Source organism: Mustela erminea, chromosome 19 (genome assembly GCF_009829155.1).
Source record: "Mustela erminea isolate mMusErm1 chromosome 19, mMusErm1.Pri, whole genome shotgun sequence".
Lineage (NCBI taxonomy): Eukaryota > Metazoa > Chordata > Mammalia > Carnivora > Mustelidae > Mustela > Mustela erminea.
The window spans coordinates 34,795,272-34,821,164 of record NC_045632.1 but is presented as its reverse complement, the minus strand read 5'-3'; the positions used below and the strand labels follow the sequence as shown (position 1 = coordinate 34,821,164).

At 43.3% G+C, this 25,893-nt stretch overlaps 1 protein-coding gene across 3 annotated transcripts in view; it reads left to right on the top strand.

The window, feature by feature from the left end:
- The first annotated feature begins 8,846 nt into the window (after positions 1–8,846).
- The window catches only part of CSNK2A2 (casein kinase 2 alpha 2), a 37,289-nt gene continuing 20,242 nt past the window's right edge, over positions 8,847–25,893 (top strand). Inside the window, exons 1-4 of one of the 3 annotated variants that reach the window (XM_032323834.1) lie at positions 8,847–8,991; positions 9,821–9,932; positions 19,112–19,213; positions 21,569–21,619. In XM_032323834.1, coding sequence (XP_032179725.1) covers positions 8,888–8,991; positions 9,821–9,932; positions 19,112–19,213; positions 21,569–21,619 — 369 coding nt within the window. In that variant the 5' untranslated portion in view covers positions 8,847–8,887. Of the gene's footprint in view, positions 8,992–9,681; positions 9,734–9,768; positions 9,933–19,111; positions 19,214–21,568; positions 21,620–25,893 lie in introns of those variants that run through there. The other 2 variants (XM_032323836.1, XM_032323837.1) reach the window with 2 other exon arrangements.

The window sequence follows — 25,893 nt, the reverse complement described above, 5'->3', positions numbered from 1 at the left end:
TTATGACTCTGTAGCTATGTGTGGCATTGGATGTTAATCATGGTACGAACATGTATGAATCATTATGTCATACACCTGAAACTAATACATTATATGTCCATATATCTCCATTTTTAAATTTTTTTATTTTTATTTTTTTAAAAGATTTTTATTTATTTATTTGACAGATAGAGGTCACAAGTAGGCAGAGAGGCAGGCAGAGAGAGAAGGGGAAGCAGGCTCCCTGCTGAGCAGAGAACCCGATGCGGGGCTCGATCCCAGGACCCTGGGATCATGACCTGAGCCGAAGGCAGAGGCTTTAACCCACTGAGCCACCCAGGCGCCCCCATATATCTCCATTTTTAAACAGTGCCAACTAAACATGGTTTAGTAAACATGGTTTAGCAGAGATGTTTTGGCTCTAAAGGACATTACTGGAGCAAATGGAAAAATTAGAATAGGGTCTAAGGATTATGGTGTTGGCAGAATAACACGATTCTTGCTCCAATTAAGGTGAGTCCCTGCCTGACTCCGTGATGGTTCCACCAATGCCACCGACCAGGACTGGCCAGGAACACCTTATCCCAACCATCTCTGCCACTGTCACCGGCATCCCCTCCTCCACTCTCTCAGTGAAGTGATTGATCCCACCTTAGGGGTGCGGAATTTGGATTCTCTTCTTGGGCTTGGATTGTGCTTTCTGGGGCTGGCGGTTCATCCATGAGGACTTCTGTGGTCCTCTGTGCCCACTGAGGGCAGCCGAGGCTTGCAGCATTCCCAAGGCCCATCACTAGCATCTGGGCTTCCCAGATCATCTTCCAGTCAAACAAGAAGACTTCCACAAGGACCCAGAAATGATGTGTTTCCTAGAACAAAGAGTAGAGCCTGTAGGTGCAACATCTTTTAGTTTTGTTACTATTGTTATTGCTGTTCTGTGGTGTTTTTTTTTAATTCCTTGGTATAGTCATTAGTATCTATTGCAGGAATAAAAAGCTATGAAATCTCAGGCTCAGAATCTTCTAAGCAGATGCCCTAAGATGAGGAAGAGTGGGAGCTAAAACCTAGGGGAGGGGAAGCCTAATGTCGAGAGGTTCCTGCATGTTCTTTTGCCTCCAACAGTTAGAGCAGCTGGTCCTTCTGGGCAGCAAACTTTTCTGCTTTAACACCAACTACAAAGTGGTAAGCGAATATCTGTGATTTCTAGTGGTGACAGACTCCCAGGTACGGCTCATGTGCTTTGTTCTTATTTTTGTTTTTGAGCGTTTACTATATCCATCATGGAAGGAAATGCTAAATTTAATTTAAAGATTTGTGAATAAGGATGTAATAATTTTCATCCAAGTTTATGAGAATACTGAGTCCTAGCCACCTACCCCAGTTAAGGACCCTGAGTTATCATGTGGGGAGTCTGACAGCCCAGAAATCACTTCAGAAAAGGACCTTCGAGATGCCCAAGGAGATGAGGCGGGCTGAAAGCAGGGCAAAGGTTACGGGCACCCAGACCAGAGGCTAGAAGTGAGTGGTCATCTGGACAGAAAGCCAGCTGGCTTGGTGACAGATGGGGCATGAAAGGTGATGGTGATTCTGGGCAGTTTGGAAGAGCAATTGGGCAGGAAACAGATGAAGCTCCACAAAATACAATGGCCTTACCATGGGCATGGCACCTGCTACTTTGGAGGTTAACCCACTTCCCTCCAAATGCCTCCCACAACCTCCCCGAGTGGGTGTGGCCCTCAGAGAAGTACCATCTACCCTCCCTCCAAAATACCCCTCCCCCATCCAGGATTTAGGACCCATTCTGCAAAATCTCTTAGTCCTGACCCTCCTTAACCCTTTTAGAGAGCTGTTATTCATATTTTAGCCCAAGTGCTCTTATCCATCCTTCCCTGAGAGTATTAGGAGAATCTGAGTTCACCAAGCTTCTGAGAATAGGTGGGTATTGGGGCATCTAGGTAGCTTGGTTGATTAAGCATCTGCCTTCAGCTTAGGTCATGATCCCAGAGTCCTGGGATTGAGCCCCGCATCGGGCACCGTGCTCAGTGGGGAGCCTGCTTCTCCCTCTCCCTCTGCCGCTCCCCCTGCTTATGTGCTCCTACTCTGTCAAATAAATAAATAAAATCTTTAAAAAAATAGGTGGTTTTGAGGAATGGGGGCTAAAAGTGTGCCCCCTTTCCAGTTGGGCAACCTTGAATAAAGGGGACCTCACTGAAGAACCAGATGAAAATTTTTATTTCTATCACTTCTAGCCTGGGCAGGCTGTGCCCCATCCCTCCCCCCCCACCACAACTGCCACCTCAGTCCCCTCACAGGCACTTTCTGGGTAGAGGGCAGAGTGGGTCACACTGTAAGGATAATTAGGGGGAAAAAAAGAATAAAAAAGTGATAGCTCTAAGCAAGTTGCAGATAAATGTACGGAGGTGAATTGCTGCCAGTGGGACCTAATTAACATATTTTATTCAAAATATGTCTGGAGCCTCAAAGACACCTGAGATGAGGACCCACATTACCTGTAGACCCCTTCCTTACAGAGAGAACTCAAGACCCTACTGTCCTACCATCTATTCCCTTCCCAACCAGGAAAAAGCCTCCATTAATTCACAAGTTGTTGGGGGAAGGGCTAGAGTAGGCAACAACCTGTAAACATCGGTCATTTTTTCTGATTATAAAAGATTCAAATGCACTTTAGTGTATTTCCTTCCAGTTCTTTCCCTATGCATTTGTTACGTGCCCGAGAAAATCTATACATACACCCCAGTACCCTGCTTTGAGACTAAGTGAAGCAATACAGAGGAACGCGGGTTGTAGTCTATGTCCTTACTACATACATAGCAAAGGACCTTGGAGGAAACACGCCAACTTGTGGGAATGTGAAAGGCAAAGAAGGGCAACTTTCACGAACTTGGGCGTTTCCCGGTAAATGTTGAGTGACCGTATATCACTGAGTGAATTTCCTATTCCTATTTCCTATTGCTGCCACAGACTTAGCGGCATAAACCAACACAAATTTATAATTTTATAGTTCAAGAGCTCAGAAGTCCAAAATGGGTCTCTTTCGACTAAAATCAAGGTGTTGGCAAGGCTGGATTCCTTCTGGAGGCTCTAGGTGAGATCTTTGTGTCTTTGCCTTTTCCCAGCTTCTCGAGGCTGCCCACAGTCCTTGGCCCATAGCCCCCTTCCTTCTTTAAAGCCGTAATCACACCCTCCTGACTACTGTTTCCATCACCGCATCTACCTCTGATGCTCCTGCCTCCCCTTAAGGACCCCTACAACATTAAAGCCACCTGGATATAACGCAGGATAATTTCTCCATCTCAAAATCCTGCATTTAATCACATCGGCAAAATCTCTTTTTCCGAGTTTGGTAACATAGTCACAAATTCACAAGCTACAGAGATTAGGGAGTAGATTATCTTTGGAGAACAAGGCAGGGAGGGTGGTGTTATTCTGTTTACTGATAAAACACTTTTTGGGGCACCTGGGTGGCTCAGCCGGTTAACCGTCCAACCCTGGATTTGGGCTCAGGTCATGATCTCAGTCTCGTGCGACTGAGCCCCACGTCAGGCTCCAAGCTCAATGTGGAGTATGCTTTTCCTTCTCCATCTACTCCTCCCCCAACTTGTGCTTACATGCTCCCTCTCTCTTTCAAATAAATAAATAAAATCTTTTAAAACTAAATAGATAACCCTTTTTAAAAAAACATATACGATAAAATGTATTGCATCACTAAAATTTCAGGATAATCATCATTTTTCATGGGGCCTAATATTGTACTGTAGGGATATACCACAACTTATTTAAGCAGTCCTGCAATTTGGGATATTTGAGTTGTTTTATCTTTCCTGATTTTCATGATGAATGTCTTTGGGTCTTTTGGGAGGGGGATGTGTAGAATTAGAAAAAGATTACAGAAATGGAGTTGGTGGTCAGAAAGGCCTTGGTTCAAATCCATTCTCTGCCTCAATTCTCCAATGTCATTAGAGTCTCGGTTTCCTCAACTGCAAAAACAGGATCCTTACAACTCCAACCTCAGCATTTTTAATAGCTCTCTTGAGCTATAATTCACATACTATATAATTCACCCATTTAAAGTACAAATTCAGTGGGTTTTAGCCTCAGGGTTTTTGCAAGTTTCAGTGATACTGAACATGTGAATTGTCAGCACTCTTAATAATTCTTTGATCATAATTTATATTATTTTCTTAGGCTAAGTTCTTAGAAACAGCCATATAAGATAAAAGCCTGAATTCTCTCAAATGTTTTAGAAATAGACCTTGTGAAGCTAGAAGGTATTCTTCTGAGGGTTTTACATTTTTGTGGCGCATATGTGTGTGTGTGTGTGTGTGTGTGTGTGTATGTGTGTGCTGTGTGTGTTTAGATAGACTTTGGGAACATAAGAGTTGGTATGAAAATGTTGACCTATTTGACCCAAGATGCTCTCTTTCATTCTCCCTTGTGTAATCCTGGATTGTACTCACCCCTAAACCCACACACACATAGTAATTAGGGGAAATCAATTATGGTTCACTGTCACCCAACCCTGCAGAGCTACCGGCCTGTCCCTCTCCATATCCTGATGTGACCTACTCCAGTGAGGACTGCATTGGTACCATCCCCAACTGCCAATCTTAATTCATACACTGTGTGGTGGGCTGGCAGGAAGGAGAGGTGGTAGGTCTCCACCAAGGCCATAGGGAGCCCAACCTACCCACCAACACATCATAAAAACATACTCAGTGTGGCTGTGGGAGGACTGAGTACAGGTTTCAGGGCTGAGTTAGTGAAGTGCCAGCCAAATCCAGGAGTGTGTTGCACCAGAGTGATGTGTGGGTGAATCCTTGGCATCCCAGCAAGTGTGAGAGCAGGTTACGTGAGATGGGTGTGGGTTAGGTGTTGAGGGATGAGAGGAAGGTGCAGAGAGGATGTGTGGGGTCAGACATGGAAAGGGGTGGAGGTGAGGAATGGGACTCCCCCTGGGTTTGGACCTAGTAGTCAGACGAGGGGTTTGGAACCATTTTGGGGTCACAGTGTCCTGTGAGTATCTGATGGACGCTAAAGAAAGAATGCACACATGTACACACACACGCATATGCAGTGACCCACACGTTTTGCCTACTGTGTGATGCATTCTGGACCCAGGAAGCTCATTCAAGGGCTCCGGATTAAAACCTCTGGCCTAGACTAGTTCACAGGGACTTGCCAAAAAAAATCCAAATGCGGCATTAAGAGCTGGAGAATGTTTGTGCCTTCTTGCATGGAAGACATTTAGAGAGGTTTAGAGGTTTTGGACTTAAATTCCAAAGTGCACTTACTCTATAAATGCTTTGTTTATCTTCTTCCAGCTTTTGTTTTGAAAATTTCAAATCTACCAGAAAGTGGTGATCTCATGTAGTCTTCAACTATATTCTACAACTATCAACGTTTCTGCCCTAATTGCGCCCCTCTCCCCATGTATGCTTGGGCCCTAGGGAACCCACGTTTCTCTGGAGAACCATTTGAGAAGAAGTCGCAGATATTATGATACTTCATCCTTAAACACTTGGCATGTAACTCCTAAGATCAAGAGACTTTCCTTCATAACCACAAGATAACCCTCAGACTCACAAAATTTAACATTGATGCAATACTATTATGTAATGTACATCCTATGTTCAAATTGCCCCAGGAGTCCCATTCGTTAGGGTCCTTTTGGCTGTATTTCTCCTTCCCTTCCTCCCTCCTTTCCTTCCTACCTTTCTCATTCAGGATGGGATGCAGAATTACAGAGTTCTCTCTCTCAGGCTCCTTTAATCAAGAACACTGTTCCGGAGTTTTGTTTTCTTCTGTGTTGTTTTCTCTTGTGACACTGACAGTTTCGAAGAAACCCAGACTTTGCTGTTTTGCAGAATGTTTCCCTGTTTGGATTTGTCTGATTGTGTCCTCACAATGAGATTCAAGTTAAGCATTTTGGGCAGATGTCTTGTCCCTTCTTGGTGCATCACTTTACAGGGTCCGTTGGTCCTTTATTGATGATGTTAAATTTGACTCGTGGTTACAGCAGTGACCTCCACTTTCTAATCAGTTAGTGATCTGTAGGGTAACACCGTATTTGCTGAAAGCCTCTAAATGCGGCAAATGCTGGTGAGCCAGTGGCGAGCATTCAGATTCAGTCCTTGCTCTGATGCTGTTTTTACACTGGAGGAGAGAGAATTACAATTACAAAATATGCAGCTTTCCGAAGGATAGAATGCTGAGATAGAGAAGTATCAACTCTGCCATTTAAAGTGAACTTAAAGGGGTGCCAGGCTGGTTGGCGCAGTCCATAGAGATGCGACTCTTGATTTTGGGGTTGTGAGTTGAAGCCCCATATTGGGTGTAGAGCTTACCTTTAAAAAAATTACAGATTTAAATAGAAAATCCATTAATTTTTTGTTTTTAATATGGGGCACCTGGGTGGCCTAGCGCTTGAGCAACCCATATTTCATTTTAGCTCCAGTCGTGGCCTCAGGGCTGTGAGATCAAGCCCCATTTTGGGCTCTGCACTCAGTCAGGAGTCAGCTTAAGATTCTCCCACTCCCGCTCCCGCTCCCTTCTGCTCCTTCCCTTCCTCAAATAGATAAATCAATCCTTTTTTTTTTAAGCGTTTTTTAAATTGATTATTATTTTTTTTTAGTAATCTCTACACCAAACATGGGGCTCAAACTCACAACCCCGAGACTGAGTGACATGCTCTTCCAACTAAGCCAGCCAGGTGCCCCCCCTAAAAAAAAAATTTTTTTTAAAGATTGTATTTATTTATTTGACATAGAGAGACACAGCGAGAGAGGATACACAAGCAGGGGGAGTGGGAGAGAAAGAAGCAGGCTTCCTGTTGAGCAGGGAGCCTGATGCGAGGCTCAATGCCAGGACCCTGGGACCATGACCTGAGCCAAAGGCAGATGCCTAACGATGGAGTCAGCCAGGTGTCCCAAAAAAAAAAAAAAAAAAAAAAAAAAAAATTAAATTATAAAATGAACTTAAAGACTGCTTGGGAAGATGTCAGAGTAGGAGGACCTTGAACTCATGTCGTTCCATGTTTACAACTAGATATAATCTACATTCCAGTAAATAAAATGAGCCTTAAATTTGAGACTTGAGGAGGAGAAAGAAGGCAGGCACGGGAAGGTGGGGATGGAGGGATTGGAGGCAACCATGGCCAAACTTGGAGGATGGAAGGAACCAAAAGCTGGGCACGTGTTGGTCTCAGGGAGGGAAAAATGATAGGAAAAGGACTCTGGATCTGCTAACAGTGGTACTGAGCACCTGGTAACTGCTGGACACTGTTTTAAGTGTTTTACATGGTTCACCTTGTCTAAGTCTCCCCATAGCCCTGAGAAGAAGGCCATTACTGCTTTTATGCTGTAAAATCTGCAGCACAGAGAGGTTAAGTTATCTGCCCATAGTCACACAGTTTATAAGCAGCACAACTAGGATTCAACCTGGGTGGATCTGACTCTACAGTTTATGCTCTTAACCATAAGAAGGAGAAGCGGGGTTCCACCTAGAAAACAGAATATAAAAAAGCACTGGAGTCAGAGCTCCAGTGGGAAGTGCTGTTGATAAAGGATGTGGAAGGGGAAAGCAAGACAAAGGAAAGGTCCAGAAGATCAAAGAGAGAAGAAGGTCAGGAGCTAAAAAGCAACAGATAAAACAGGGCAAAGTTTGCCTGGCCAACCTCACCCTCCGTCCATGCCCAACCGCTGGCAGGTCCCTTCAGGGAGGACTCACTATTCTTCTGCTCTGTCCTTCCCCGCAAAACAGGACATGTTCATAGTCTCAAAGTGCCTCCGCACATACCGCTTATTAATTACAGAGGGGGAAATGGGAACTTTACAATGAGCTACCTGGCCCACTCCAGCTTAACCAAGTGACAGAAGGAAGCATTCGGTGGGTTCTCGGGGAAGGCTCTGGAAGGGAATTAGGGGCTCGTGTAAGAGAGGGGTTTTGTGAGGAAGGAAGGCTCTGGTTGAAGAGAGAAGGGGGAGTCTTGAGGTTGAGGAATCCTAGGTGATAAGGCAGGATCCATCGGAGAAAGAGGAGGTGTCTCCGGGAGGGAAGAAGAAATCTTGAGGTGAGGGATGTGCTCAGTGGTAAGAGTGAGTCATCGGGAGAGACCTGATGGGGACGGGTTGGTTGCCGGGAGGGTCAGAAGGGGGTCAGTATGGGGCGGGTAAACTCTGCATGACGAGAGGGTGGAGGGCTTGAGGCAGGGGTCGCCAGGAGAGTCCTGAAAGCGCCCGCCAGGGGTAAGGCTCAAGGCAGCGGTCAGCGGCTGAGTGAGGCCCTGTGGCGGGCACCCCCGCGTCCCCTCAGCAGGGCAGCTCTGGGAAGAGGGCTTGAGGCGGCGGGCGGCCGGGGGCGGGGCCGGAGGCGGGGCCGGCGCCGCCCGGCCGGTCCCCCCGCGCTGCAGGGGGCGCTGTGAGGCTGGGCGGCCCCGGGCCGGGCGGCGGCCGCTCCTAGTGAGCGCGGCCCCTTTTCCGGGTTTCCTCCTCCTCCTCCTCCTCCTTCTCCTCCTCCTCCTCCTCCTTCTTCGCCGCCGCCGCCGCCGCTGTCCCTTTCCCGGCCGGCGGCCGCCGCTGCTGGTGCCGCCGCCGCCGCCGCCGCCGCCGCCTCGGAGCCGCGAGCCGAGCGGAGGCCGCCGCGGAGCGCGAGCGCCGCCCGCCCCGCCGCCCCGCCGGCCGCTCCAGGGCCCGGCCGGCTCGGCCGGAGCCCCCCGCGCCCCCAGCCCGCCCGCCCCCGCGGGCCCGGCCTGGCGTGGCCGCCTGCCGCCGCGCTCCTCCTCCTCCTCCGGCGCCCCGCGGCCCGCCGCCTCCTCTGCCCGCCGCCCCGCGCCCCCCGCCGCGCCGCCGCCGCCGCCCTCTGCGCCCCGCGGCGCCCCCCGGTCCCGCCCGCCATGCCCGGCCCGGCCGCGGGCAGCAGGGCCCGGGTCTACGCCGAGGTGAACAGCCTGAGGAGCCGCGAGTACTGGGACTATGAGGCTCACGTCCCGAGCTGGGGGTAAAGCCGCCGCCGCCTCCCCCACCCCCGCCCGACCGCTCCCCGGCGCAAACCGCACTGGTCCCCCACCCCGCGGTCTGCCTTCCCCTCCGCCCCGCCGCTGGCCGGCGCTTTCTCGGGTCTGGGGTAGGAGGCAGAGCCCCCTCCCCTGCCGCCCGCCGCACATGTCCTCTCCGGTCTCCCCTTCTCCCCGCCTTGCGCACCCCTCTCTCCCCCTTACCCAAGGAATGCTTTCTTACTGAGAAGTGTAAGGTCCAGGGACTGAAGCCTGGTGGAAATGAGGGAGCAGCCCTTCCTCCTTACACTTCTAGGTTTCTATTTGGGGTGGGCAGTCAGCAGCTGTCCTCTGGAGCTATTAAAATTCTCTTGCCTTTTTAGTTTTTTGAAATGAGGCTGGGTGGGAGGAAATCTTTTAAAGACATCCACATTTCCAAAGCAGGCGCTGGTACCTTTGGGGTGTGAAATACAAGGCGGTTGCTGTGGAGCTCTAGGCAGCGGGGCACCCTCTGAACCTCCACGATGAATGCTTTGCTCACCCTTCTAGATTGGCTCAGAGCCGTGCCTTCCTACCTCTGCTCCCCAAGTTCTGATGGACCAATTAGGTTAGGAACTGTGCGCAGAGTGAAAGGAGCCAAGTTTATGTTGTGACTTTCATTTAGGGAATGAGTCGTGTCCTGATGTATAGACGCTTCCAACACTTGATTAATGGAAGTGGCTGGATGGGGGTGTATAGTGGGCATAGGCTTGGTTAATCCCAGGGGTGTATAGTGGGCATAGGCTTGGTTAGTCCCAAGTCCTGGCATTTATGTGTCACTCTTGCCTTTCACAGTAATCAAGATGATTACCAACTGGTTCGAAAACTTGGTCGGGGAAAGTATAGTGAAGTATTTGAGGCCATTAACATCACCAACAATGAGAGAGTGGTTGTAAAAATTCTCAAGGTGAGTGTCTTATGAGTGGCTTTAAAAATGTGGTCCACTGGTCCGGACATAAACTTCAGCGGCATTGTAGAACGAGCAGTGCAAGCTCTCATTTCACATATGATTCTGTCTGATGTCCCTTCACTACTCCTCCCACCCGTTTTCCTGTGAACTTTGAAGTACCTCCGTAGACCTGTTTCAAATCTAAGCATGGTCGTTCCGGAACATGTTCTGAAATGCCATTGTGGGCTCCCAAAGTGAAAATTCCAAAGGGTTCATTTGTTAAAACAGGAGATAGGGATTCAGATGAAAGAAAACCTTTTCCAGTGAATATCCTGTCAATTGAGGGGTTCCTTGAGTGTGGGATTTGTTACCCTTGCTGCTCGAAATTATTCCAGAAAGAGAGCTGGAAGAAATGAGAGGAGCTCCAAAGATGAATTTGAAGCTTGGGTGGAAACACCTCAGTGGCTGATCAGTTGTTTCTTCTCTCTGGCAGTAAGAGTGTGTCAGGTGGGGTTGGATATGGCGAACCAGTAGTGCCTAGAAGGTTCATTGTTGCTTATCAAGAAGTTAAAGTGAAATTGGGAGCAGTAAGGAGTACACTTACAATCACTAAAATTAATGCTTGGAACAAACAGTCTTAGGCTCTGGTTTAGTCTGCTTGAGTTTAATAAAGATACGTCTTTTATGGTCTCTTTGGTGAATACATCTTAATGAGCATGAAGAGTTGGCTAAATTCTCCTTTAGGTAACTGGTTGGATAGCTTTAATAATGTTTGATAGGGTGTACAAAAAAAAAAGTAATTCTTAGGATCTGTGAAGGGTCTTCATCGTTGCCAGATCACTTAATGTGTGCGCATGTCATTTAGTGAAATATTGAAAAGACTAAAGAGTGATTAATATAAACACTTGCATATACAAGATATCCGATGTGGCCATTTTGCAGAGGCTCAGTGAATAAGGATATGGGATTGGAGAGCTGTTTTTGTGTGTTAAGGACAGAGTTAGGGTAGCTGTGTCCCTGTTTAATATGAAGGGTCAGGCTTACGCTGTCTGAAAAATCAGTTTTCAGAAAAGTGATCAGCTTTGTTACTCAGTGCCATTTGAGCCCAGTGTTGAAGAAGCAGAGTTGAAGTAGAGAGAAGTAGGCAAAGTTATCTGTGCCATCAGAGGCACTGGAGTGAGAAGTGAGGAATTGATACTGAAGATGGGGAGTTTGACTCCCCTCTTCCCCAGATGTGAATTGGACCTCAAAAGTCACATGGTCTTTTTTTTTTTTTTTCTTTACAAGTATAAATATTTAAAGAAATGTTCCCTTCAGGGAAGTCACCATATGATTTTTTTCCTTTATACATGAGCATAAATGTTTTTAATATAAGCTGCTTAAATCCTTCTAGGAGTGAGCAAGACATAAAATTGAACTTAGGAATATCCGTATTCCACTGCTGTGCATTTGAAAGAATGAAGTGCTGACTCGAGAACAATTTCAGAAAAATACTAAACTTTTATGCAGTAGCAGCATTTTTAGAATAAGTGTGTAACTTCCTGTCATGTCTTTTTTTGGAGGAATGGCTTTAGGTATATATGTAAGTGAAAGTACGTTTATTCATGAGAACATCGTATTACTCTTTAGTCTTCCTTCTAGAGATCTTCATAGCATCCGTTCCTGGATAGTTTTTCCCCGGGAGAGTCGCAGGATATGTTTAGGGAACCCAAAATGGAAGCCTGCTTTTACAGGCAAGAAACCTAAGGACAGGAAAACTTACTTACCTGATATCACTATGTTGAAATGACCCTTAGCCAGAACTCCTGTTTCCTATTTCTTCCTCTCTCTCTCTCTCCCCTCATTTTAATGTGTGTTTGTAAGATCCTCAGAATAAGGTCCTGTGTTCTGGAATAAGATTTGGAAGGCTCCTTTGATGCTCTAGTTAATGAAGTGTTCTTGTATCTTTTCCATACAAGTTATCTTCAGGATACAGCCTGAACCAACTTCGTTGCCACTGGTGAAAACCACCCTCACTTCTTTTTTTTTTTTTTAAAGCCCTGTGGCATTTCTGTCTAGATTTTGTTTTAGCTGAAGGATAGGTAAGAAACTACTAATGATATTGTAGTTTTCTCGTTTTCACAGGCTGAATTAAAGTGGATTAAAAATATTGGGGGTTTTTTGGTTTTTTTAAGAGGACAGTGTCTTGATCCCAAGTTTTCACCCCTGTTCAGATAAGTTATGACTAATATCTTTTGTTACATTGTTTGGTCATAGGAAATTAGGCCCTTAACAGAGTTCCAGCTGCTTATAATTCAGAGGAATCTAGAAAAAAGCTCTCTTCATAAAAGGCCTACTACTGTACTTTAACTGCAGGAAGGGTACTCACATACACACGGTGGCTGAGAGAGAAGGTGTATTCCTTAAAGACCGGGCTGTCTTCCTTTTTGGTCAATAACATTTTCCTTCAGTTCTTCGCAGTAAAAGAGAATGGTCACATGAATTAATTACCACAGAATTCTCTCATTTAATTTGCAACTGTAGATTTTTTTGGTCAAAACACATTGGAACTCTTTAGAGGTTTTAGCAATTTAGAAGTCGGTGAGCAAAATTTTACTATTTTGAAGTGAAATTGTGAGGTTGAAATCTTAAAATGTTCCAATTAATAGGAAGGTTATACCTTTTTTGACCAAAATTGTTTTAAGGAGAAAAAGAAGGGGGGGAGGTGGGAAGGATTAACATAGGAGGGGAGAAAGTTACTTCAGTGCCCAAAATTTCATCTTTTGATTATGAAAAGTCCATTGCTCAGTTCCTTTGTAGTACCACTCAGGAGGGTATACACAGAAATAAAAGCATTTGGCCATGTTGGACAACTTGTAGCGTTTTGTGGACACCACCTGTGTATGGATTTCAGCCGTTCTTGTGTTCCTTCAAGTGAAAACTCCCTATTTCCTAAATAGAAGTTAAGAACAATACCATTTTTAAATAAACGTGTACGGTGTTTTGAACCCATGCTGCCCTGACTTGGAAATTCTCATGTAAGCGAGCATAAGGTAGTCTTATGAAGAGTTGGATAAGTTCATTTTGCCCCCCAGCAGTTAATCCACAAATTAAAAAAAGAATGGTGGTAATAAAAGTTTACTTTTTAAGTGTGCTTAGCATATTTGTAGATGTTTCTTAAGTGTTGTGCGGTGAGGAAGTAGTGGGAAAAGAAGGATGGGAGGCCTGCCAGTGACCCGTCTTGTGGGGTTACTTTAGAGCGAGCAGGTGACTGTCTAGGTCATATCAGAGATGTTCACGCATGCTGGTGCTGGGCTTTCTCTTGTATTTCTGCTTTCTCCGGTGGTAGGTGTTTTCCTTCAAGGTACTATGTTAGGCAAGTACACCAAGATGTCATTTTCCTGAAGCAAGATATTAGTATTGATTTTTCTAAAATTTTTGTGATTCTTTTTCATTCCTACAAATGTTTTATGGTATAAAAGTAGTTAAAATTGTATTATTAAAGTGTTACTAACATCAAATAATATAAATTTTAAAAATTGTGTGAACTAGTCAGTGCTGTTTCTTTTAAGATTTTATTTCATTTGAGAGAGCACGCATGTGCACAAGCAGGAGCAGGGTTGGGGAGGGGCAGAGGGAGAGAATCTCTAGCAGACTTTCCACGGAGTGCAGAACCCAATGTGGAGCTTCATCTAACAACCCCAGGATCATGACTTGAGCTGAAACCAAGAGTCGGATGCCCAACCGACTGAGCCACCTAGGGGCCCCTAGTGCTGTTTCCAATATTGTGGTTGTAGTGTCTGAGCTTGAGAGTGTGGTGAAATAGAATCATGAAATAAGGGAGCAGAGAAACCTTAGGACCCAAACCCTTTTTACAGATAAACTGAGACCCAGAGCACACAGTTTGCTCAGGGTCCCATGGTTAGGGGGAGAAAGCACAAGGGTCCTATGTCCTTCATGGAATCTTGTAGCTGTGAGGAGCAGTTAATGACATTTGCTGGATATTTGACTTTTTGAGGTATTGAACTACCCTGGAAAGATGGATAAACATTGACTAGAAGTCAAGTGAATTTGTTTCTAATGGTTTTGGGGACTTATTCTTCTAGGAAATGCTTGACCGGGATGGGTACTAGATGGAGTACAGAATAGATGAAAAACCCAGAGAGCTACAGGGACCCAGCCAGGGGCTCTCTGGTTTGAGTCTGCAGCAGCATGGTGAATGCATTGTGAAATGTTACTTTGTTGCTTTGAAGCCACAATAACCAGTGCTTTTACACTTTTATTAACCCATACAGTTCCCTCATCCTGATAACTTGCCAGATTTTGGAGCTAACAGCTTTATCCCTCTAATATATTAGAGTTTGTTGGAGAGTGAGCCATGTGTAAAAAGAGTATCTTGGCATAGAGGACCCATATTTTATGTGTATAGCATGGCTGTAGATAGTTTCTAGAGCCTGATTTTAGGATCAGCCACCTCATCATGAGGGCAGTATAGTGTTAAGAATTGCTATAAATGGAGGGCAGGAGACTTGGGTTCTAGAACCAGCTTCCTCTTTATACCCGCTTGACTCTGTTTTCCTATCTATAAAATGGATATACATTTCCTGTGGAGCTCAGAGGGTTGTTGGGAGAATTAAATGTTTAGATCAGGAGAGATGGGTAGGTACATGACAGTGTTTTAGTCATCTACACAGTGTTCCTTTCCCAAAAGTAGCCCTGGAAGTAGACTGCCTGCATTCAGACGGGCTTTCCCAACACCTGGCAACTCTATGACCTTGAGCAGGTATTTAAACTCTGCCTCAGCGTCCTCATGTAAAATTGCACCAATAGGAACTCCTCTCAGAATACTGTTAGAGGTGGATTAAATGTGCTTAAAACAGTGCCTGCACATAGAAAGCAATAAAATATGGTTCTAATAACAGTATTTCAGCTGGGCTACAGGAATGATTTCAGAGGGCAAAACCAGGAGTAGAAAAGACGATACCATTCTCTCAATGAAATTCAAAAGGCCTGCTGTATGCCTTGCTTTTTTAAATTAAAACACACACACACACACATCCTGACAAAAACAGTCTCAAGGAGTCGATAACATAATTGGAAAGGGACTTGAAAGACTAAGAGAAAAGTTGCTGTGAAGAAATAACACCACTCAGATAATGTTTATATTTGGGTCAGTTGCAGTGGATTTGAGGGATGCCTCAAGGTGGTAAAATAAATTCTGTCATCCAGGCTCAACTTTCCTTTCTTACTCTGTCCCACATCCCTGGCAACCGGTGTTCTTTGTGATTGTTTACTGCAGGCGATTAAACTAGTCTCTCAGTTGTCACTGTGGCACTGGAATCAGAGTAGTTCCAGATTTGCAAGTTCTGAACCACCTTTCTGCCTGTCTTGAATTTATTAATTCAGTTGTGCTTAGAAAGAAATTAAAATGGAACTTTGCCTGTTAACATGTGCTGGGATTTATTGAGGTCCTAATTCTTTTTTTTTTTTTTTTTTTAAAGATTTTATTTATTTATTTGACAGAGAGAGATCACAAGTAGGCAGAGACGCAGGCAGAGAGAGAGAGAGAGAGGGAAGCAGGCTCCCTGCTGAACAGAGAGCCCTATATGGGACTCGATCCCAGGACCCTGAGATCATGACCTGAGCCGAAGGCAGCAGCTTAACCCACTGAGCCACCCAGGCGCCCCGAGGTCCTAATTCTTAAGCCTTGTGTATATGTTAGTTCAGAAATTCAATCACAATCAAATGCTAGTAGTTGAAATCATTCTCAGATCTGGCTTTTTTAAAAAATCAGCCCTAAGTAAGTAGGACAGATCATTGACTTCATTAATTAAGCAACTTACCACTAAATTTGTCTTTTAAGTTTTTCAGTGTTGGTCAATAGGGAGAAAGAAGTAGTCTTAATTTTTGGATTATGTTGAACAAGGTTGTCCTGAATCACTGGGACTCTCCACCATGTGGGCAGAAACTGTTGGGAAAGTTCCTTCCTTTCACCCCCTCTTTTTCTCTTCCTTTCTCTCTTTCTTGTATTTTCCTTCCCTCTTTCCCTTTTCCTTCCTTTTCTGAGCTCATGCACAGAAAAATTCAAACTGAGTGTTTTCCCTTTTAAACGTTCTCTCTAGGTGTGCGCCATAATTCATTTATTATTGAAACTTGATTTAATGCTTTAATTTCTTGCTTTTTTTTTTTTTAAGCTTTTTGCCATTTTTCTCTTCTAGACTTTGAGTTAAAAAGAATATTGGGAAACAACTAAACTGATTCATTTTGAATCTTTTTAAACATATTCTCTGAGTTGGAATAAATAAACCTTAACTGGGAGAGACTTTGTCTAGCAGGATGAAATGATGAGACTGTGAGGGAAGTGCGTATTTTCTCCGTAGCTGCAGGTGGATGAATGCAAACACTGGGCTACAGTCTCGAAGCATTTTTTTTTTTCTATAAAATCCATGATCTGTTTTCCACAAGATGTGAAGAGTCTTCCTTTATAAATTCTAACCTTTTCTCTCTCATTCTGTTTACAGCTTGAAAATGATCACTTTCATTCCCAGGGAGCTCATTGATTTTTTAGCTTCTAAAGCATGTCCCAGGTTCAGAGGAATAAGCTTGAGGCAAAAGGAAGTTCCCTGTGGTCTGGTTCCTGTAGAGAATGGATGTCCATGCTTTGGAGCAAAGTCCTGGGTTGTAGGTCCCTTTTCCATTTTAATGATCTCTTGGTCATTTGTCAGGATGTGAGGATTCCAGGTGCTGTGAGAGTCTGTTGTGCCACTTCAGAATTGCCCTGCTGTCCCCAGTCTTCTAGGTGAGGAAGTTGTTGGACAGGTGATAGTTGGGTAGCAAAATATGCTCTCTTGCTCCATAAGTTACCTTAGGACATCATGAAAGATACCAAAATCTTAGTGGCATTGTCCAGGAACCATGTCCCTGCCTGACCTGTTGCTGACTAACAGGAAGGCAAAGCAAGGCTTTATATGGGGCATTGTCATAAAGGCAACTTAATGGGTTACCCCGGTACTAATTCACTGTTAGGGGGAGAGGAAGGTTTTTGGTGTATACAGATCTCTGGCTGTGGGTGTTTTTTCCTCTGCGACCACTCTCACAGATCTGTAACTGCTTTCCAACTCTAGAATTTTCTACATTGAATATGCTGGTAGCATTGGCTGAATTTATAGATACAGTAGCCAGCTTTTATTTTTCTTTTAACTTTTTGATATAACTTCAGCTTTAAAGAAAAGTTAGAAGAATTCCCATATGTCTTTCACCCAGATTTCTCAAATGTTAACATTTGCTTTATGCTTTTCTCTCTTTTATGTATAAACACACATATGTGTGTGTATAAACACATGTAGTTATGTGCTTGAGAGTAAATTGCAGTGATCCCTACTGTAACGTGCATTTCCTAAAACCAAGGACAATTCTTATGTAACCCCACAGTGCCATGATCAAAAATCAGAAACTAACATTGATACAGTGCTGTTAGCTAATCTGCAGCCCCTGTTCTCATTTGCCAATTGTCCATATAATGCTTTTATAGCAAAAGAAAATCCCAGGTCATGTGTTACTTTCAGTTGTCATATCTCTTTAATCTGGAACAGTTGTTCAGTCTGTTTCCTGACATTGACATTTTTGAAGCTTACTTATTTTGTAGTATGTCCTTTTCTGGCTGTTTTGGGTTTTTTTGTTTGTTTGTTTTTGTTTTTTTAATCAAATTGTACTTCATGTTTGAGTGCTTTATTTCCCCCAAAGTATTGAGCTCCCTAATTATGAAAAAGGGAATGAGTACGATTCCTAAGTGGAAGTGGGTGAGAGACACAGTAGTTAGATCTACTCTCCCGCAAACCCTGACAAAGCAGAGTGGACGTAAGTGTGGCAGCTGGCTTGGAAGAATGCAGCCAGATTCCAGCCTGTCAGTCAAACACCCTGTTAGAGGTGATGCAGGTGCTCTGTGTTTCATAATCTCCCTCTGTTTTGTTATGTGTGCAGAGCTGTAGCTTAGTGACCAGCAAAAGATGACGATGTCTCTGGCATATGTATATTTCTCTCCCCTCCCACCACCAGCACACACACGCAGGCTTTTAAAATCTTACTTCATTGAAAACCCATTGAATTTTCTTTACCCGTGCTACCAGAACAGTGTCTAGTGTCTCGGTGATCGAATACTCCTTTTCCCCAGTTCCCTTTCTCTCCTAACCACACTTGGGAAATGAGAGCAGCGTGGCCAAGAGGGAGGCCTACAGAGGCACTGTCTAGATCTGAACCCTGCCCCCATCCTTCACCATCAGCTGTGGGACCTTGGGCAAATGGTTCAGCTAGGCTGAGTCTACTACATAGGAATTTTGTGGTTTGTTACTAACTAAATACATGAAAATAATGCAGCTTCCATTTATTGAGTGCTTACTACATGCCAGTTAAGTGTTCTGAGTACTTTATAAAATGTAATTGTGATGTGACTATTGTTCCAGAACTGCTTACATTCTTCAAATTCTTCAAGGCAAGAAATAGCACATGTAATGCTAGTATTTCTGATTGCGATTTTTAATTTTGCTACCTAGCAGATGGAAAGGTTAGCAAGTAGTAGAGGTTTCCAGTCGGTACTGGATCAGATACCCGTTTTCTCCTCTGCTGCTCCGTCATCTCTTTCTTTAGGAGTGGGATGTGTTGGGGAGTTTTAGTATGTCTGTGCTGATTTCAGATTCTAGATGTTGAGGAAATGGGAGTGGCCACAGGAAATGGGAGCCAGCAGCTGGGAAACAACTTTGTAACTTGATGTCAGTGAACTGGTCTTCCCTCCTGGAAGACAAAATTACATGTAACTCATTGGAAGAGCAGGTGTCTCCCCATTTTGTTTCAGTTTTTCCATTTGCAAGTGCATGATATACAGCTGTTCAGAGCTGTAATACACGCCTTCCATTTGGCAGTTATCTAGGCATTTTATTTTTAAAGTATGACATGGGTGTTCAAAATTTGTAAGTGACCTGAATGTAACTACCTAAAGATCTGACACATATGCTGTATGAGTCTGTATTTAACTTAATCTCAAACATTCTCAAGGGCAGTCCCCATTTTTATCTTGATTTCTCTTTTCTAATTTAGACACGCTCTCTAACGTGACATGGTGTGCAAGATAGCCCGGTAGCCGCTTGATTAGCTGACATTGTTTTAAGGTTTTATTTATTAACTTCAAAAGGAATCTCACTTCCGATTACTCTTGTGTATTTAAGCCAGTGAAGAAAAAGAAGATAAAACGAGAGGTTAAGATTCTGGAGAACCTTCGTGGTGGAACAAATATCATTAAGCTGATTGACACTGTGAAGGACCCCGTGGTAGGTGCCTGACGGTTGGGGGAGAAGGAGCAAGTGAGTGCGTGAATGTGTGCGTGGTGTGACACAGAATGTCAGAATAATGAGAAACATCATTACGTATTGGGAATGACTGTGTTCATCTTCTACTCCTGAATAGTTTTGAAAGCCAGAAAAAACCATGGTGGCCCAAAGATGAAGTAGTCACCACCACTTTTATGAAACCTAAAAGTGTATGTATAGAAAAATCCCTCTCCCAGTTTATTACCTTGTTCCGGTTCAGCCCACAAATGTTTGCTGAATGTCTTCTTTAAGCCCCGACTTTTCTTCCAATTTTGAAAGCTTATTACCTCCAGTTGGCCTTATTTTGCTTCACTTCATTAAGCCTGACATCTGAAAGTCTGGGCTTACAGAGGGAAATACCGAATATCTCCACGTGGACACCTGGCATAGAGATCACAACCCCACAGACCCTTTGAGGAAGGCATCTTGCTGTTTCTCCTACTACAATTTAATTCAGTGTCTACCCCTGGGGCTCGTGTTGTATATTCTGATACAACTAAATATTTTTTGTTAAAAACGCTTACTTTGTAGCCCTTTTAGATGTGCTATTTAATTTTGTTTTCTTGGGAGGTGATTAGCCAGAGTGTTTATGTACCACCTCCCGTCCCATTTCTGTTCTTCATCTCTTCTACTTCACCTGTTTTCCTATCCTCCCATGCTGGCTGTTCGTTGAAGAGGTAGGTCTTTGCTTCTGTCTGCTGAAGACATCATAAAGAAACGGTGCGCTATTGAACATGTGCTGACTGCATACTGTGGCGGGCACTGTTCTGGACCTCAGGACAGTCCTCAGCAGTCCACTGGAGTCGGTGCTGTGATTGGCCACATTGTTACACTGTACAGATAGGACAGCTGAAGGCTCTGAGGTTTGGTGATTTGCTCAAGATCATACAGTATCATTAAACTGAAGAATCAGGAAAATTTTGCTTTCGGGACCCTAAGAAGACTGAAAAGAGTGCTTGTATGCTAGATTCTAGCTTATTGCCATTAAAAATATATCCCAGCCAGAGGAGTTTGGATTGATTTTAGAATGACTAACTCTGGACTCCATCATCACTGAAAACGGCCTGCAGCGTGACCCAGTACATATTACGGTTGCAGCAGCCTCTGCACTTTGCCTTTAAGTTAGTAGAACTTAGTGAAACTTGTCTTACTGATGTTGTAATGTGTTGCTTAAGGCATGTGTATGTTTTATATAATATGGAACACGAGTAAATTAAAATTGGATTGAAACCATGGAGGGAGCCCTCCTTCTCCCCTAAGTTTTAGGGAGATAGGCTCACTCCCAGGTAGTAGAGAGATCTGGTGGTCTTGATGAAGCCCTGTCCCCTTCAGGCTAGTGAGGAACCCTCTGACCAGTGCTCCTGGGACTGCTGCTCTTTCTGACAAAGCCCCATGTGCACATACTGTGCCCTGTTTCTAGGGACTTTTACCTGCTTCCTTGAGCAAAACTTTCTAGCCATAAAGATTTCTGAGGTGATTTTCTATAACCCTTTAAGGCCCTGCTTTTCTCCTAATTTTCAAAGCTTATTACTGTTAATGAACATTATTTTACCTTACTTAAGTAAATTTGGCATTTGAAAAATTTATACAAGGAAATATTAGACATTTTGTACTCACTTCATTAAAGATTATAGCACTTTAGAAATACTTGGTTATGTATAATTTGGGGGTGAGGGGGATCACATCTACTTTGTAAATTGAGACATTCTCTAGTGGTATGTAGCCAAGGCAGTAATTTCACATTATAGCCTGCTGATTGATAATCATAGATATTTTCCTTTTGGATCCTGAAAAGGCCTATGATAGATTCCCAAGACATATGATAATTCTGTAAAATGCATCTGGCTTGCCAAACCAAGATGAAAACATGTCACTCCTTTTGTGGCTGGCAGACTGGAATACTGCAGAGTGTAATTCTTCAAATAATGTGCCAGGCCCACTGACAGGTTGGTCAGAGAATATATCTCCTTTAAAAACAAAACAAAACAACTTAGGAAAAATGTCAACCATTTACAAAAGTAAAATGAGTAAGATAATGAACCTCCCTGCACACATCAGTCAGCTTGAGCAGTGCCGCAACTCGTGGCCAACTTTGTTTTTCATCTCCCTGCCACCCACTTTCCCACCACCCACTATGCCCACTTATTTTGAAGCAAATTCCAGACGCAGTCTCAAGAGGACACTTTCTTAATAGGCTCTCCCTGATGAGTGAATCCCTTTTTCATTTAAGTGGGATTTGGGGATAGATCGGTACAACAGAAGCAAAGCACATTTACTGTTTGAATACTTATAAGGCATTACTATTCTCTCTTGCAGTCAAAGACCCCAGCTTTGGTATTTGAATATATCAATAATACAGATTTTAAGGTGCGTATATGCTTTTTCTTTCTGGCATGGGGTTAACGGGGGATGGGCAGTTGGCAATAAGTACTGTTGATACTCCAGAACCCGAGGGGACCAGGAAATCATTGGTGAGAGTGGGAAGTAATAAATCCGGATTCCTTACCGCATGAGTATAGGGGTGCAGAAAGTGGGTAGGGTTTTTGCATTTGGTGAAATTACTCATCACCCTTTGCCTTGCTTACTCTGGGAATAGCTGCTGGGCTGGGTCTAAGTTAATACCTCGTCTGTAACACTCCTGTTTTAGACAGCATGGTTTTAGGGAGATAACTTGATTTGCATAGGAATCTACCCTTGCTGATAGGAAGTGATAAATGGTTACAGGGCTCCTGTGAAAAGAAGCAGTCTGTAGGACTCAAGCTGTCAGAGTGTTGTGTGTTTACCAACACTGTACAAAGCAAATGATCCAGAAAAGCTAGTTAAGTGTCCCTGTGCTATAGAAAAGCCCCATCCAGGATTATTTACATTTCTTATATTTATAATGCGTATTAATTTAGACTTGAAGTGTTCTTCTAAAAGCATGGTTTTAAGCTGGTTTTCCTGAGTTTGTTTTTATTATTGTTCAGACACTACAACCTTAGCTTCTGGTAAGGTTTTAGGGACTAGTTATTCTAGACATGGTAGAGCATAATGTAAATCCATGTATAAAAACAAAATAGTGGTGTTGATTTTGAGGGGTCTTTGGAGAACTTTTGGGTGATTATAATCACTCTGTCAGTGAATCATAAGCTTGTGATTTTGTTGTGACGGAAGTTAGGGCCAAAACCACATCAGCAGTTGAAAGATGCTGGTATCAGGAGTGAGGCTTTTGGGTGAAAATAACAACTTTATCTCACATTTAATTTGTCTTAGGTAGTCACTCTAAAACAACTCTGAATTAGGTTAACTAGTGGAAAATAAGTAAACATGGATATTATAATTTGTGAAACAATAAGCAAGTTTTATGTACAGTGTAGCTCTCCCATGTGTAACAAGTTTCCTTGTTAGAGAGACTCCTTAAAGTTGAAGTCAGCAGTGAGCTCTTGGCGGTAGATGTCAGTATATTCATCAGCCTGCCAGTGTTTAGCTAGTAGAGTTCTCTGCTGATACACATGGCCAGTCACACTTTCGCCATGAGAGACCCGGGTTTATCAAGGTGTAAGTACATGAGTGGGAATGTGTATGCATTTTTTAATGAAACCAAGCATTTTCCTAAATACCAAGTTTAAAAGCTGGTCTAAATGAAACTTCATAGTGAAATACCCTAAGTTTTAAATGTCTCTGCTTCCTTAATGAGTTTTTATCAGTTGTTTGGCCACTCATGTAAAATTTTCACGTCAGCATTTTGTGTTTCTTAAATTGACAACTGCCCTGTGAATTTAACAGCACGCAAAAGATCGGTTTGCAGGAATTTTTAACTCCCTGGAGAAATCTTAACTTCTCTTGCATCTTAACTCTCAAAGGGATGTTTTAATGGCACATGTTCTCCAGGAGCTTCCTTGAAAGAGGACATGGAAAATTCATGGTTTTTGAGGCTTGCATATCTGAAAACGTTTTTATTTTATCTTTCCATTTAGCGTACTAGCTGTGGCCTAGAATTCTGGGTTGTAACTAATAATTTTCTCAGAATTTTGAAGAGCTTTTTCCAGTATTACCACTGAAGCCGTTCTGGTTTGGGTTTTGGTTTTTTCTTTGGAAAGCTTTTAGGATTTTTTCTTGAGTTGCAGTCTGTGAAATTTCACAATGATGTTCCTTCGAATGGGTCACTTTTATCTTTTGTTCTGGACACTTGCTGGGCTTTTTCCATCTAGAAACTCATGTCCTTCCGTTTTAGAACAATATTTTTAACATTCTTTTGATTTTCTTCCCTTTTCTTCTTTGTTCTCACTTTCTAGAGCTCATTCAAATGTTAGACTTCATCTCTTAGCTCTGTTCTGTTCTCAGAAGTTTTAAAAGTAGTATCCTGTTCTTTTATGTAATATCTTCTATTTTCTCACCGAGAATGTGTGGATTCCCCCCATCCCACGATGTTTTCTTCTTCATGCTATTTTCTCGGTATTTCTTTCAAATGCTTTTTTATGTGTGTTGTTTTTTGTCTGTGTTACAATTGTCTGAAATCTCATGGTTTTTGACTGTCTACTCTTTAGAGTCATGAAATGACTGACGACTGCTTGTCAGCCCCTGTCTGGAGGATGCAAGCCTGGCTGCGGGCCTCTTGGCCTCCAGCGGAGGAGCCCCGTGGGCAATGTTAGGTGCGCTTTCATGTAACTCCCCATTTTCAGTGTGGTGTTTTATTTTTTTAAAGATTTTATTTATTTGACAGAGATCACAAATAGGCAGAGAGAGAGAGGAGGAAGCAGGCTCCCTGCTGAGCAGAGAGCCTGACTCGAGGCTGGATCCCAGGACTCTGGGATCATGACCTGAGCCAAAGGCAGAGGCTTTAACTCATTGAGCCACCCAGGTGCCCCTCAGTGTGGTGTTTTAAACTTGTTTTCCTGTTTTCAGCTGAAATCTGTTGACTCTCTTTCACTGATACCTGGGGTCACTGTGAGCCTTTTTCCGTAGCTCTTCCATGTGAGGTTGTCTGCTTCTGGACCCCCTCTGCTCTTGGCAGAGTTTTCAGTTTTGTCAGTGGACATTTTTGTCTTGCTTCAAAGTGTTGTCATCTCTTCCATTCTCTTAGTTACTGTGAATGAATCCCCCAAGCCTCACTCCTTTCACTGTTCCTGGAGAGGAACTTCAGGAAGATGCAGAGTGTAGGATGTGTTTGGGCTGCAGTGTCACACTGGGGGGCCCCTTGAATGGTCAGGCCCTACCCTTTTAATCAGCTTACAAGATTGTTAAATATCCAGATAGTAGATGTGTATTTTGGAAAAGCAGATCATGACAGGATGGTCGTTTTCTGCTCCAGGTAGTATGACAGGCCGCAAGTAGGGAAATCAGCTAGTTTAATGTCCTCATGCCCTCCAGGCTTTATTTTGTCCTGTGTCTATCTTTTTACAAAAGCTTCTTTTTATTTTTTTTCATTTTACTGTTAAGTGTATTAGTAACTGGATTTAAGGTGTCGCTCAGAGGAGGTTTGTCCCAGGTTTAGTATATGATGAGTCAGCAGTGATAGAACCTGCAGCCTGTTCTTTTCAGCATTTTTTGTATCCATAATTTCCTTCTGTTGTAGACTCCTGATTATCCTAACGTCATAAAATAAGTTGGGCAGCTTTTCCTTTCTCTTCTCTCAAAGTTTATATGAAATAGGGATTATCTACTTGTCTTTTGGGAGGAAAGGGAGCCTTTGGACTATCCTTTCCTTTTCAGAATGTATGTACATGTAAGTGAAAGGTTTATCCTGGTTTCTTGTCTCTTCATGAGTTTATTTGGATGGTATCTATTTCTAAAATTGTCCACTTTCATATTTACATAAAGTTATTAATAGAATTCTCTGAGGGCTTAAAGACTGTAATGTGTTTGTAATTATGTTTTCCTTTACAGTTCCAACATTATTTGTGCCTTTTGTTTCTTTTTCAAAATTACCAGTATTGCTAGAGATCTCTCTTATTAATACTTTAAGAACGGCTTTTGGTTTTATTGTTCAAATGCTTCTGTTTTTACTATTTCCTCATTTCTGTTCCTGTCTTAATTATTTTCTTTATTCCTCCCTTCTTTGTTCCTAAACTGTTTTCTTTCTTGGATTTTCATTGTTTCACCCCTACCTTCTCGAGTAGAAGTCTGCTCATTTCATGTATTTCTGTCTTTCTTGATTGACGGTAAGTGGGCTTGAAGTCTGTGCCCCCCAAGCACCATCTCAGCTACACATTCCATGGTTATAGAATTCATTTCTGTGTAGTTTTCACGTTAGAAGTACAAATTCCAGGGGTGCCTGGGTCGCTTAGTGCGTTGAGCATTAGACACTTGGCTTTACTTTGGGTCATGGGATGGAGCCCTCCATCAGGCTTGGCGCTTAGCTTGGAGTCTGCTCATCTCTCCCCTCCCTCTCTCTCAAGTAAATAAATAAAATCTTTATTTTAGAAAAGAAGAGGTACAAATTCCAAACTTGTGGATTTGGGTCTTTCTCCCCCGACTTTGTACTTTGAAATACTTTAAACCTATTGAAAATTGTAAGGAGTAGCACAGGTAATACCGTCGTGTTTTTCCCCTAGATTTACCAGTTGCTAATAATTACATTTGCTGTTAGTTCTCTTCCCCACCCCACCCCCAATCTCTTTTTTTCTCAAAGTAAGTTGTAGGCATCATGATACTTCACTCCT